Below are 15919 nucleotides of genomic sequence, written 5' to 3'. Positions count from 1 at the left end.
AACGGACTCGAGATTGCTTTCGAAAACTATCTGCTTTCGTGACAGTCGAGCTTAAATGAGTTATCTTGTAACTTACAACATACACAATGATGCGAGGAAAACACAGGGAAACAATTATCTTCGTGCTTCATTAGCAATTATTTAAGCTTCAAACACTTGCCATAAAGATCTGAGGCATACATCATGTTCCTGTTTTTCTTACATAAAAGCAAATAAAAAATATAATAGTTTTTAATAAATGTGTGTCCCAATTAAAAATACACTTTAAGTTTACAGACAGTTATTATCATGCCTGTTTTGGCTGGCCAAAACATATAAAATGCGATTCACTATATCTTCGATATTTGTAGAAACACTCGTCGCTAATTAAAGATATTGTCTTTAAGCAAGTAATTGTCGCTGAGGTATTCACTTCTTGTGGTTATTGATTGATCGTTAAGTATCGCTAATTCGATCTATTTCGAAGGACATGTACACTTAAAATGTTATCTAAAATCAGAATAAAGGCAAGTGACATTTAAATTTTATGAATAGCCTCACTACATGAGATAATTTAAAGAGAGAGCATGCTATGGTGACTTATTACTTTAATAACTTTATTCTGTTACATTCGGTACTATATATATTGTACCAAAACTGTACTACATGCAAGCAAATACATATTTAATCAATATATGAATATTAATTAGACTAAGTATAAACGCAAACGCCTCCTTGTATTTCAAATTAGTCTGGCTTCATGTTTATTTCGAAGTTTCATGAGCCTCTACTCAATTTCTAAGAAACTGTCTTTGATGAAAATGTAAAATTGCTCCATTGCTTTAAATCACCAAGCACAACAACCTCTGATGTACTAGTTCAAGGTCGGGGTTCAAACCCCAGTCGAATAAAACCGAAACACGTTAACATATGGTATCAGTCTAGCGCTCGGCCTTTGAAGGTAAGAATGTAGAAGTGGTGTACTCCGTACGTGTTTAAACCATTAAGGTTGACTCACATGCATCGGTGCTACACACCGAGCACGTAAAAGCACCAACAGGTCATTTCGCAAAGAGCTATGGCATCGCACCAAGTTTTTAAGTACCTCACTCATTCAAGTATTTTTAGGTCGTTGAAATTCGAACATTTAACCGATTGCTCATTTCATCGAGTTTCATTTTGTTCCGACATTAAAAGTAAGTTGACCATAACATAGTATCAGATGCGTTCAAAACAATATGTGTTTATCGAAAGGAGATACATTCATCTTAGAAATATAACCGGAGTGTAAATATAATATCATTTACGCTATGCAAGGTATTGAAATATAATTTGATAGTAACAGTTATATAAATGAAAAAGGCTTATATGATACATTTAAACATAACTAGATGTATCTTCTTTTACACATCAATACATGAAAATAAATACTATGTAACGCAGTTAACCCAAACAAGACTCTAAAAGACTATATGCAAGCAGGACTAAATATCAAAGACATACCACTATGAGATCAGGTAAACTGCATAAGTCAGGGCCTGGGTTCTGTTTTAATCATAAATCCTACGCATCTTAAGATTGTTCGGTAACACCCGTTAACTAACGGGCGAAATCGTTACGGTGATTAACATCTCACGTATCGTGCGATCCCTTGTTGTCTTTGATATTTCGGAGATAAACTTCTTTAAAGAAAATAAGAATTTTGAAATGTGTATTTAATGTTTTCCTATCAAAACGTTAAATTAAATATATAACACGGACACTAATTGTAAAAACCGATCGTAAATAAGATATGTAAGGTCTGCATCCTACCACCCTTCATCTTGACTTAAACGGGACTAGGAAATCTAAACTCTTGTTCTAAATCAATTATTAAAAAAGATCAAGATATCCTAGATTTAAAATTATAAAACATACCAAACGCTCATTACAGTTCGATTCTCTGTCTTATAATCACATACTTTTCTAAGACATTCACTTGTTCTAGTTCTTGATTGCTGTTCAGTTGTAGTTGTATAAGCTATCTCGTTTTGTTCTCTTGGGCTAATGAATACAAAATCAAAATATCAAACGCATTTATATCATCCCTATATAATTTAATTACAGCAAAAAAGTAACTGTGAATGTACCTGAAGGTTTGAGTTTATTGAGTTCTTTCTTTTTGAATTATATTTGAAATTCGAAATAATGCAGTAGTAATTCATTAAGTATAAATGTAATTGAACAAATCGATTGCAATTTGACAATTTGTTGTGAGTTTCAAATCGTTTAAATTTAAGATGTGCGTTGTATTGATTCCCCGAAGCATTTCACAGACTGTATGGTGTTTGCAAGGTTTCAAAAGGGCAGATGCTGCAGAAAAGGACATATTGCTTATGGCGGAATGGGCTCATTGTATCAGGCTGTGACGAACCATTGTTGTGACGTATATTGACAAAAAGTGTAAGGAAAGTGTCAAATTGGAGAATCTTTAGGTTTAAACAGCCATGTATATATATATTTTTTTTTCTATTTTATGTAATTAGCTTTTAAGAAAAAGAAGAAAAAAGGATTATCTAAGTCATTGAAATATAAAAAAGGAAAAAGGGTTTACATGTTGGTCCCCATGAGAGCAGATGGGTGCAGCCGAAAACGTCTAGGCCCTGCACCCTAGTATTGCTGTTAAGATTAAACCCTAATATGCAACGATTAATCATTGGAAATTAGTATTTTGCGTAACCCGTCAAAGGTTTATGGCGGCGTCCCCAAGACCCCCGTTAACATTTTAGTCCATATGGTTTCAGATTGAGAGAGGGCACACGTTTGTAATGAAACGAGAATAGTACACCGGATTCAGGCGGTTTAATACCGACGTATTGTAAGAATCACAAAAATAGGATTTTTCCTCAAATGTGTAATTAAAAATAGTGATACGAGTATTTAAAACATAATTTAGGAGTAATCTGATATTATTTGGTTTACTTTATATGTGTACACATGTACATTAATAAAGATTATATAGTGCATTGCTTATTTCCATATACATATTGGAATCACTATATTTCATTTCATGTTAGTTACAGCTGCCAATATTATCTTGAATAGCTAAAACACAATTACAAATAATCTCATAGACTGTCAAAACGAAACAAGGCTACACTCAGTATATTAAACAATCAAATTTGTCCCGACTTGGGTCCGTGTATGCTAACGTCTCGAGTGTGAGCTAGAGAGTTTGGGCCTGATTAAAGAACAGGTTCTTATTCACCGTAACAGGAAACTTAAGTATTATTGCTTTTGCAAGAGCAATTTCATTTCCAATAGAAACATTTCTGAGCCGCAGTCTTACAACCAGACTAAATACGTGAGTGAAAACGGACCCTGATCATTTACCAATCAAGTACATCCGATACCCCCAGAGGAAGATTCGATAGACAATGTTAATGCACTACCATTCTTAGAACAAAACCTACATATTCAGCCAATGATTTTTTTATGATTCTTAATCATAAAAAATGTCACCTCAGGTCATCTAATTATAACGTGATTTAGAAAATTGCATTCGTTTTCTAAGATCTCATTTTCTTCTAGTATACTGATGAATCTGATTAAAATGCTCATACCCTATCAACCTGAATGTAGAAACAGCGGCATTCTGTTCGTCAGATTTCATTCTTTTATAATTGAATATTCTTAGTTAAATATACTCCATCAATCTTAATGTAGAAAAAGGCAATCTAAATCTTTTTCTAAGATTTTAATAACGATATTACACTATTTTTTTTAATAAATCTATCTAAATGGGGATTGTTTCTTGAAAAACATCACTGGCTGATAAATGATAATACTGAATGTCACTTTATAATACATCCACTCACTAGCGAGTTCATTTCAATTAAAGCTCCTGAGAGAAATTAATTTATTTCATCAATAAGTGCTGTCTTTACGAATTTCCCTGAAATGATTTCTGGCTAATTGCGTTAATTAAAAATGGGATCGTGGTCTGTAATCATTTCATCACTGTTGAATTCAAACATCAAACTGTTCAGATTAGATATTTTAAGACAACAAAATTTGAAACATCAGTCGTACTGAAAAGATTAATTGTCAATCAAATAATAATAATTAATTTTTGTTTTGTTATTTTCTCCTGATTTTCTGTTCTGAAATAAATTTCGCTAACAAACAGCAATTACGTTTTCCAAATACTTGGTTTAGAATCGGTGATTGTGATGCTCATATTTTCTATTCAATATCTATGATAAATATTTAATAATTAAACATTATTTCTCTGCAGGCCTGAAACAATATTAATTCAAATACTTTTGATTTTGAAAGAATGAACCGATAGGCTTTGAAGCAGAATTGTGCTCCCGTAAATTTCTCAAATGAAATAAAAAAAATAGTCGCCTATGAAACTTTTATTGGTCAGAACCAAGTATTGATCTCAAGTAAGAAGATTTAAATAAAGGGTAAGCTAGTATAACTACGTAATTGGTTTACAAGATAAAATGTTTAAGAATTGACAAATAAGTCACTAAACAGCTCTATTTCTTGTGTCACTTGAAAAGCATTGTAAAAATGAAGAATTATTCACTCTTTGTAAAATACAATTAACAAAAGGTTTGTTGTAATTCAGCAGTTTTATTGTCCGAGAAACTGTTAATATTACATCAGTAAATAAAAGCTTATTGTTCTATACTCCGATGGATTATTTTAACCTTCGACAAACAACCTACGCCATGTTTCCCCCTCTCGACATGTTAACTGCACCTTCGTCTAAGTGTTTATGGAAGATTCTAAGGAAGATGTAACAATAACTTTATATATCTGTACTTATGTCAAACAAAATCAGACAAATTGAAAACCCCGCTTTTCAAAACAAAAGACATTATTTTCCAACCCATGAAGCGGTAAACACATTTATAACATTGGTTAATGGTCTTTATGTGTTAAAAGTGTTATTTTACACTAAACTTCCATGGAAACATAAATTGCATGTTTTCAGAAATCACTTAAAAGCAGAATTTTCCTTCCTGCAGTAGTTGATTTTTCAGATGAACTTAAAGTCAGACGGATATTAAACTTAATGGACATAAAAGCCAAGTAAAGTTTCAAATTTAATCTAGAATACGATTTGAAACGACACGTGTTTATGAAAATTATGGTATCTGCGAAATTATATGTTATCTGAAACACGTGGGATATCGGCATTGCCAAGCTATTAATTAACGAACAGTTTTCTGTTCTGTTTAATTTTTGCTACATCTGTTAAATAAGATAATAAGAAATCGATGGATTACGGCCCTTAGGAAATATGTTGCACTATAATAATAACAAGATTTTTTGAACGGGGACTCAAGTATAGCTTTCGAAAATGAACCCGCAGTCGGAAACCCAAACTAAAAACGTGAGTGAAAACCGACCCTGATTATATACATATCAAGCACATCAGATACTCCTAGAGGAAGATTCGATAGACAATGTTAATGCACTACCATTCTTAGAACAAAACCTACATATTCAGCCAATGATTTTTTTTATGATTCTTAATTACAAAATATGTCCCCTCAGGTCATCTAATTATAAAGTAATTTAAAAAATTGCATTCTGTTTCTAAGATTTCATTGTTTAAACATTTTAATAATATGATAAAAAAATGGTCATACTTGATCAATCTAAATGTTGAAAATCGGCATTTGTTTTCCAAGATTTAATTTTTGTTCTAGTATATTGATGAATCTGATTAAAATGTTCTTACTCTATCAAGCTGAATGTAAAAAAACGGCATTCTGTTCGTCAGATTTCATTGTTTTTTTATAATTGAATAAATCTGAGTTAAATATTCTCCATCAATCTTAACGTGGAAAAAGGCAATCTTTTTCTAAGATTTTTATAACTATTAAATCGATCGATTTTTTAATAAATCAAATTAAATTGTGATTGTTTCTTGAAATAAAACACTGTTTGATTAATATAATAACATTGACTGTCACATTATAATACATCTATTCCCTAGCGAGAATATTTCAAGTAAAGCTCCCGAGAGAAATTAGTTTAGTTTATTAATAAGTCCCGTCTATTGCGGAGTTTCCTGAACTAATTCCTGGCTAATTGTGTTAGTTTGAAATGGGATCATGGTGTGTAATCAATTCACCACTGCTGAATTTAAACATCAAACTGTTCAGATCAGTTAGTTTAAGACTACAAAATTTGAAACATCGGTGGCCCTGAGAAGATTAATTGCCAATCAAATATTAATAGTTAATTTCTGTTTTGTAATTTTCTCCTGAATTTCTGTTCTGAAATAAATTTCGCTAACAAACAGCAATTACGTTTTCCAAATACTTGGTTTAGAACCGGTGATTTTGATACTTGTATTGTCTTAACACTATATACGATAAATATTTGATAATGAAACATTATTTTTCTGTATGCCTAACGATATTTATGCAATGATTTGAAAGAATGAACAATAGCCTTAGAGGCAGAATTATGCCTCTGCACATTTCTCAAATGAGATATATCGGTCAGAATCAAATATTGATCTGGTTTTCAATATTTAGCTTAAATGTATTTAAGACAATGAAACTAATCGGATTACTCGTTATAAATAACTAACCAATAGAACAAAAGAAATCAATAATGTATGACCATAAGATTGACTTAAGTAGAATATTGAATACAACCCCTTAGAGGCCTAGTTTAAGGAATGTTTGGCATGATAATCCCCTGCTGTGCATCTCTTGCTAATTGCGCTCGTGTCACAGCAGGGGTCCATTACCTGTGTATTCGTTTATTGGCTCAGGGCCATTTAGGTTCAATTTCTAAAATAAAACTTTCAAAACTGCACAGCAGGATATTCAGATCAGAAATCTGATACGAGGGATCAAGGCAAGTAGATTAAGATCAATGAATAGAGGTTATGTTCTGTACACATTTATTTGTGTTTTATTTTGTGTGTGTGTGTGTGTTTTTTGTGGGTTTTTTGAGGGGGGGGGGGCACTTATAGAATGCTTTAACTAGACCTTTTAGTTAAGAACAGTTTCATAAAGGGTTCGCTAGTCTGATTACGGAACTAGTTTTCAACATTAAAACGGCTTAACAATATACAAATATATCACTATGCAGCTCTTTTACTTTTGTCACATGAAAAGAATTGTAAAAACGAAGAATTCTTCACACTTTGAAAAATACAACTAACATGAATGAGGTTTGTTGTGATACAGTAGTTGCATTGACCGAAAAACTGTAAATATTACGTAAATAAATAGTAGCATATGGTTCTATAATCCGATAGATTATTTTGACCTCCGACATATAACCTGTGTATTGATCTTAATCTAATTGCTTAATTGTCCTATCAGATCTCCGATCTGAATATCCTGCTGTGCATATTTGGAGGTTTTATTACAGAAATGGACCCTAAATGGCCCTGAGCCAATAAACAGGAAATTGGCCCCTACTGTGACATCAGCGCAATTAGCAGGAGATCCACAGCAGGGGATTGTCATGCCAACCATTTCTTAAACTAGGCCTTTAAGATTTTTCAGATGAACTAAAAATCAGACGGATATTAAACTTAATGGACATACTACGCAGTACAGTCAAGTTTTAATTTCAATCTAGAATACGATTTTAAAAGACATATGTTTATGAAAATTATGGTATCTGCGAAAATAAATGTTATCTGAAACACCTGGGATATCGGAATTGCCAAGCTATTAATTAACGAACAGTTTTCTGTTCTGTTTATTTTTTGCTACATCTGTTAAATAAGATAATAAGAAATCGATGGATTACGGCCCTTAGGAAATATGTTACGGTATGATAATAACAGTTTGTTTGAGCGGCTATTAAAGTCTAGCTTTCAGAAATGTTAGTGACCCTCATATTCAAAATCAATACAAACAAATGTATTACAAATATCAGTTTTGACTGATAAACCTTTAACTACTTAACAAATAAAGCATAATGGAAAATATTAATTACTGCTAACACGATTGTTACCGTGTATTTAATAGCAGAAATCGCAAACATATTAAATGATTGGTGAGTGCTAAATGATTTACTGTGGTCTACTCTAGTCTCATAAGGTAAAAATACCGTGTTTTATGCTCATTTCATTAAGATTTAATTCGATATCCCTCATAAGAATCATTGTTTTCGACATTCATTCATCCTTTTTGGAAATTAAAACGTTAAATCTTATTTGGGAACAACATTGCATCTTTAATGTTTGGATGTCCGATCGACGCAGTTGTTAGCACAATCGCTACTAACAAAGGTGGGCTTTGCTCGATTCCCGGCCTGCGTGTCGAAGCGAGCATGTGAGTTTGATTTGTAGTCAATGAGACGGACAGGTGAGTTTTCTCCGGATACTTATACACAAGACCACACTCTCTCGCAACATCGTGCTAAAAAGAGTGGCTTAGCCTAAGTTAATGTATAGCTTTCTTTACAACCCTTGTGAAATTGACATAGAATAAACTAAATATCAATGCTAAATTTAATGTAAACGGCATATTAAAGTTCGGATTTTTTTAAAAGTTTAAAGCTGCGCTCTCACAGATTGAACGATTTGACAGCTTTTTTATATTTTGTCTTGGAATGAGCCAACTTTTTCGAAACTTCATAGACACCAGTAATATAAGACTGCTGACAAAAAATTATATAGTTAAAAAATGTATGTTTTATGCATTTTTCTTAAACCGTTAGTAACGGTTTAAGCCATAAACATTAATTTTCGAACGGAAATATGGACATCTACGTTCTGATATTTTTGTCAGCAGTCTTTTATCACTGGTTTGCAGATATTTACGCAAAACAATAATAATTCTAAAACCAGTAAATCTGTGAGAGTGAAGCTTTAATGCTTTAATGTTATTATTACCATTGTTGGCTTGATCCCAACAAGGGGTATTTTCTCATGGCCTTTCAAACAAGAACACATAACTGGTTGCTCATTTGGAAAGGACTCGAAGGAGATTACATAAGCTTTCTGCATTCGTCACAGTCAAGTTAAAATGAGTTATTTTTAATTAACTATAATATAATTTTGCAGGGAAAACCCAGGAAAACAAATATTATAGTTCAACATTAGGTATTGTATGCGCGTCAATCTCTTCCCATGCAAATCTGAGGCATACATTATGTTCTATGTCATCTAACTTCACAGAAAATAAAACACTTATCCTTGCTATATATTTATCCTTATTGAATTCTTTACTTTCTTATCAGGCCTAAAACAAATATGTGTCTGTTTCGGGTAACCCGACCCTACCTATATAAATGCGCCGACCCTAACTATTTTTTCCGTTTCTGAGCAAAATAAAATATTTGTTAGCGAACAGAGAGTTACGAAGGGCGGATAAATGCAGATTTTAATCAGAATTATTGTTTATATGATAAAACAAAGTCAGGCAATGACAGTTGTGTAGGAAAGACTGCCATGTGCAAGAAAACACTTACGACAGATTTTGAAAAAAAATCCCTACCTACCCTGCTTAGAAATTTTGGGAAGGTTACCCTAAACAAACATTTTTTTTCGGCCTAACTGACAGTTATTCTCATGCTTCTTCTGGCTTGTAAAACACACAAACAAAATGCGATTCAATATATCTTTGAAGTTTGTAGAAACACTAAACGCTAATTAAAGATACTGTCTTCAAGCTAGTAATTATCTCTGAGAATTTCACTTCTTTTAGTTCTTGACTGCCGTTGAACTCGCGTTAATTATCACTAATTTCGATTCGTTTCAAAGGGCACTTACACTTTTTAATGTTACTCAGAATCAGAAGAAATGCAAGTGACATTTAATTTGTATTCATAGCCTCTCTACATGAGACAAATTCAATGGAGAATTAATGCATTGGTGACTTATTGCTTTTAATAACTTTTGCCGGTGTACAATTGCCAGTTATATTCTGATACTTGCGGTACTTTAAATATTCTAAGACAGTTGTAGTACATGCCAGGAAATGTATATATATTCAAAGCAATATTAGAATATGATTTAATATTGCTTAGTATAGAGGCAAACGTCTCCATCTATTTTAAATTACTTTTGCTTCATGTTTATAACGGAGTTTCATGAACCTCCACTAAATTTCTGAAAGACTTTATTTGATGAAAATATGCTTAATGGTTTTTAGTCACCAAACTTAACAATATCTATGGTACACATTTGTTAAACACATTCAATATATTGTCGTATATTTAACAAGGAATTGGTAAGAAATGATTCTTAAATTGAAAATGATGCAAAAATTAATTTTGTAATGTGAACGAACATCTTACTGTAAGAGAACTTGATTACATTAAAAAAACAACTGCAAGCTTGAACATTAATAGCATGGTTTAAGATATTATGCAACAGATTTCGAGTAGGCGACATTTTTAAGATGTTCTTACTTTTTATTAATATATATGTATGATTAAATGCATTAAAACAACAGACACATACTTTTTTAATCAAATCTCTTTCAAAATCCAGCCTGAACTAATTTAATCGCTGCCATACTTTCAAATAGATAGGAAAAATAGATCATTTATCTAAGCTTCCGATAACGATTCACTGCTGTTTTGAATTGAATGGATTAAAATACAAATGAAGTAAAATATCTAATTTTAGACCCTGTAAACAGTGGAAAACCCATCTAAATTATTTATTTAATTATATGGTATGCCTTACCTTGTGTCCTTTGCAGAAGTGTGCACATACGTCCACATACAGGCGTCGTTATATTTTCGGCTGTGTAAATTTTAAATCCGTTTTTCGGTGTCAATTCACAAAATCCATTTTCAAAATCACAACTTTTCTCTTCCAATATTGCTTCTGTTAAATATGCAAGCAATGTTGCTAATATCATATGAATTTTCATAGTTTTAAATTAAACGTTTTAAATATTTCAGCACAAATTGTTGGTATTACAACAAACTTTTACCAGTCCTTTTCAAACACTGTTTCTTGTACAACGTCAATTTGAATTTAACAAGCATACCCTTTTATAGTGAAAAGGAATTGGAAATCGCACAGAAAACAACCTTATTTCAGCTTTAAAGCATAGTTGAGGAGAAATAATGATTTCTGGTAACATGTGGCGTAATAATTATTAAGGCGGCCGAGCTTATTATATCTTCACAACTATGCTTCTTATCAGCGCGCTAAGTTCCTTTCCAATATTATAGGTTCAACGTTAAACATAAAAATAGCGTATTGGGATTTGTTAAGAAATCTGAATATCGGTCACAAACATGTATATCCTTTCATCACTGAAACTCCATTTTTATTATTATTTTCGTCGTTCCTGTTTTAAAGTGTGTGTAAGTATGTTATATCACAATCGCATCAAGTCACATTTGACTACCCATCAGAGGAACAAAGATAACACTCTTCCAGAAAACAGACAAATCCACTGTCTGCAAATGATCCAAAAACCAATCGATTCCAATATTCTCTGTTCGCGTTCACAAATAGGGTCCCGCTTGCTACATTTGTTTTATCATATTCATAATCTGATTCCATCGAAGCCCACCAGGCGAGTAGAGAAATTCACGACCGTCATCCATTAGCCAAGATATTCTCACTAAGTGTCTAAGGTTACAAAAGGAATCCCTTCGACCATAGCAACGGCGAAAGAAGTTAACGACAAGTCCTGTTTCTTTCGCAGTTAGCGCGTCCCGATAATGGTTTTGGCATCTTTCTTCATGACAAACTAATAAACACTAGCCTCTTTACAATTCTCTTACAAGGCAATTCTCGAGGTAGTCATTTACATTTGCATGAGAAAATAATAATACCTAGCGTATGCGTCCTCATTAACAAAGACAAATTGAATACTTGGCAGCTCTAATCGGCTTATGGTTTTTGTTTTAAGTATCTGGTACAACTATGGGGTACCATTCGGGTCAACAATCGTTTAATTAAAAAAAAGCCAACAGTCAAAGAAGAAAGATCAGGTCTAAATATAACGGTGCCCTTTTGAAATTAGTGCTGCACTTATATGTATGAGAACATATTTCGCCTCTTAAAGATGCACTCTTACTCCCAAATAAGCTTTACCATGATTAATATAGTTGATTTAATATACCAAAACAGTTAAATATATGTCGAAAACAATGTTATTTATTAAGGATGCTGAGTTTAATTTGAAAAAGAGATGCAGAATTTCCAAAAATGCATTATTTAGTAAGTAGTTTAAGGGTTATCACTCAAAATTTATGTTTGTTATACATGTGTATGTAGTGATTTTGAATAAGAGTGTCTCTTTAATATAGAGGTTCACTTTGAAATACAAAGGAGATCCTTATTTATAACATAGTGATACACATTTTATTAAGGGTATAAAGATAAAAGAGTATTTCTATCTTCTAACAGGCACCTCTTAATATAGAGGTACACCTATATTTTAAACATTACAACTGTTAAAAATCTACTTCTGGCCCAAATGGTACCTCATAGTGTTTTCCGTTAACATAGCTAGACTCCTTGTAGCTCACACGCCTAGGATTATTACCCCAGGGAAATAACGAGAGCAGTTTACTTTGAGTTTATTGTTGTGTTACACACATTCTGAACGTTTTGGAAACTTAAATGCATGGTAATCCAGAATGTAAGTGTCTGTTATTTTTACAGGTGCTTTGAACAATAATAAAGTCTTTTTGATGTCATAATTGTCTGATACGCCTCTTGTGAGAAGTAATTATGTTCTGATGTGTAACAGGTTGTCCTATTCGTGCTTCCTAATGAATTGTGAAGAACGAGTTCTTGTCAAATCCTTATGACACAAATCCAATCCATCTAGACAAATTAATCCCGTTACATACACTGATTACGGTTTCTAAATTAGAACTGTACTCGTGTTCATGTTTATCAGTAACATCAGAAGATCATTTGTCGTTTTTTCCTTGTAATTCACCACTCCGGACAGTAAATTGTCACTTTTAACGCGACATTAGGGTCGTTCATTATTACTGTCTGTCCCTGCACGATTTTCTCACACTGTCGTCAGCAAGGCTGAAAAAATACAACAACAAAAAGCTTTCCGATTTCATTACAGCCTTTCACAGTTTGATGTAAAGATATTGTTTTCTGCAAGAAATGTCTATTCTGAAAACCACTTTATAGTGAAGCGCATAAGAAATTATGGCTCCATCTACGATAGTTCCGTCAATTGAAGCGATAACTCTTTGAAGAAATCCATTAAAGATGTCATTCGCTGGTGCCATTTTATAGACAACAATCATCCGATGACATGTTTATCACCTAGAAATTACCGTCTAGTATTGTGTGAAGATTATCACCAGAAAATGGTGCGATCCCCTGGGAATGTTCACGCAGAGTTTTATATTAAATTTTACAAGAACAGTTTGGAAAAAATATAATTAGGAACGCAGCGACCTTTCTTCATGTTGCGTATAGTTAAATCAACCAGTTTATATTTTTGATATGTATTAAGTTGTCAACATTTTATTTTGCGCAATGAGAGGTAAGCATTTCTAAAGATTATCGATACAGGTATTTCAGTAAATAAGCAGCCAGCCGTTATTGATTTTATAAGGTGAAGCGGTAGATATTAACAGTGACTGAATATTGGAAAATAAGTATCTTCCATGGCCGAGAGTGTAAGATAGGTTCATTCCGACCCGAGCGTAGGGTGTTTTGCAAAACACCCCGTGAGAGGGTCGGGATGAACCTATCTTACACGTGCGGCTATGGTAGATGCTTTTTCTCCCACCTCACTAAAACAAAATTAAGTAAAATTTTTTTTTTTTGCTGGAACTATTTTGTGCTAAGTGAAAATAATTGCGTATGGATATACGATAATTCTTGGTAGTTATGGTTATGCGCGCAGTGATTCAGATTATGTTAATAGTCAAATCGGTCTTTAAATCGTTCTAAGGAGAGTAAAGCATTATTTCTTAAAAGGTGCGTGAAAACTGATTTATGGTGACATTTGAAGCGAGAAATAATGAATAAACGTTCTAAATATTGCCACAAGACAAGGTTTCCATTATGCTATAGACGACAGTCTCCACAAACGAGGTAATTACAATGTGGCGACAATTAAAGAAGTTCCATACGGGCATTTTATCTCCGCCCGTGGGCAAGATAAGAATTTCGAGCATGGTTAAATTATTCGATCTACTTATCTGAGGTGGCAGAAAGTAGTAAACACAATATTATGTAGATCACTAAAAGCTAAAAATAAATTAGTGTAAGCGTTTGCGTCGCATCAAACCATTTATTTTTTAAAGTACATACACATAATATTTAACCATTACAAACGGCGATGATACTTTTCACCATCTTTGATCATTTATCAAAACGCTAAACATCCTCAGATGTTTTGCCAGTAAAATATAATCTGAACATATGGAAACAGTTTCAAACTTTAGTAGGCGTTTCAAGAACAGTTTGCACATTTATTAAATTATCCAGATATTGGTGGAAGTTTTAGAGATAATTAAAACGAAAAAATACTTGAATTCAACTAGAATTAGAATTTAGAGGTCGTATTGGTTTAGATATACCTGGAATTAAGCTTCGTATGTCGTACTACGGCTTAATTATAAAGATGCATGCTATAATATTATATAGCGCAGTCACACTCACAAATCGATTCAAGCCCGTATATTTGTGCAAAGTGCTGAGAATCATTAGGTCTAAACCACACTAGTGTCTCGACTTAATAGAAATGGTAAAAAGAGATATTACACCAAGGCCATGTCAAATAGTTTATTTGCTTAGCGTCCGCGGACGGAAAGGCTTTGGGCTTCCCGATCGTAAAGAGGCCCAAACACATTTCATTTGATAAATGATCTTGGCGATTATATTTAATTTCCATTTACAATAATTTCAACTTCAGAGAAATATCAGTAAAAAACATGATTTAAACTTTGTTCTAGTATTCTTGACATTTGATAGCAGAAAATGATTCATTCTATGTTAATCCCATGATAAACAGACTTAAGTTCCAAGTTTCATTTGAACTCATTTTGCAGTGGAAATATATTTATCAATTAGGAATGATCCGGAATGGTCTGGTGTCTATATTCTACATATGATGTCACACTAATTTATTGTTCATGTGTGTGTGTGCGTGCGCGCGCGCGTGTGCGCGTGTGTGTGCGCGTGTGTGTGTGTGTGTGTGTGTTTGTTGTTGTTTTTTTAATATCGGGGGCTGGTATGTTTTTTTCAGGATGGTACCAAGACTTGGGGCTAAATATAAAAGCGATTTGTATAACCAAGTTTCAAGTGATTATCGGCAAAACATTGAGGATACATTGAGGAAACCGTGGGAAAGTTTTACACATCAGGTATAATATAATTTGGACCGGGACACCAGCCGATTTGTGGGTTATAAGAACTCCTATATACATATTTGATTACGTTTTCAGTTGCATTATCATCGTAAAGCACATCGAACCAAAGAGCAAGTATCAGAATATTTGGTTATACATATATATTAAATATGTCAGAGGCTACTATTATAATACAGTTTGAACGGCCTTACTCCAACCATAATTTGGGGATGGGAAGGGAAGGATTCATCGTTTTGTCTTTTTAGCTCCTAACCCCTTATTTTCGATATGATATTATTTTATTTTTAATATGACCTACTACGATGTGTTTATGAATCATTTAGTTAGTAGTTAGTACAAACACATTTTTTATTGATTATAGTCAGATAGTAATCAAGTTTTCTTTAATATCAAATCAGTATGTGTCGTACAATTGTACTCAATGTGTTAATCAACCAGCGAATACCAACCAGGTAGTTCCGTGTTTTATAAATCTCTGTAGCGCCTTGAATGAATCCAATCTCCTCTCCCCGTGGGGTTGCAGAATATACATTTTGAGTGCGTATTGTTTTGAACGACAGACATTTGAATGGACAAGGAGGTGGCGGATGTGATATAAAAGCGTGCTTGTATTAAGTTTGCGCAGTATGAGGTA

General features: G+C 33.0%; 1 protein-coding gene across 3 annotated transcripts in view; it reads right to left on the bottom strand.

The window, feature by feature from the left end:
• Positions 1 to 15919, bottom strand: part of LOC128207306 (uncharacterized) — a 74501-nt gene that overhangs the window by 55048 nt on the left and 3534 nt on the right. Inside the window, exons 2-4 of one of the 3 annotated variants that reach the window (XM_052910148.1) lie at positions 12415 to 12976; positions 11215 to 11849; positions 10652 to 10962 (exon numbers count right to left, since the gene is read on the bottom strand). In XM_052910148.1, coding sequence (XP_052766108.1) covers positions 10652 to 10841 — 190 coding nt within the window. In that variant the 5' untranslated portion in view covers positions 10842 to 10962; positions 11215 to 11849; positions 12415 to 12976. Of the gene's footprint in view, positions 1 to 10651; positions 11910 to 12414; positions 12977 to 15919 lie in introns of those variants that run through there. The other 2 variants (XM_052910149.1, XM_052910147.1) reach the window with 2 other exon arrangements.

This window comes from Mya arenaria, chromosome 11 (genome assembly GCF_026914265.1).
Source record: "Mya arenaria isolate MELC-2E11 chromosome 11, ASM2691426v1".
In the NCBI taxonomy this organism is placed as follows: domain Eukaryota; kingdom Metazoa; phylum Mollusca; class Bivalvia; order Myida; family Myidae; genus Mya; species Mya arenaria.
This window is presented reverse-complemented; position numbering and strand designations above follow the sequence as displayed.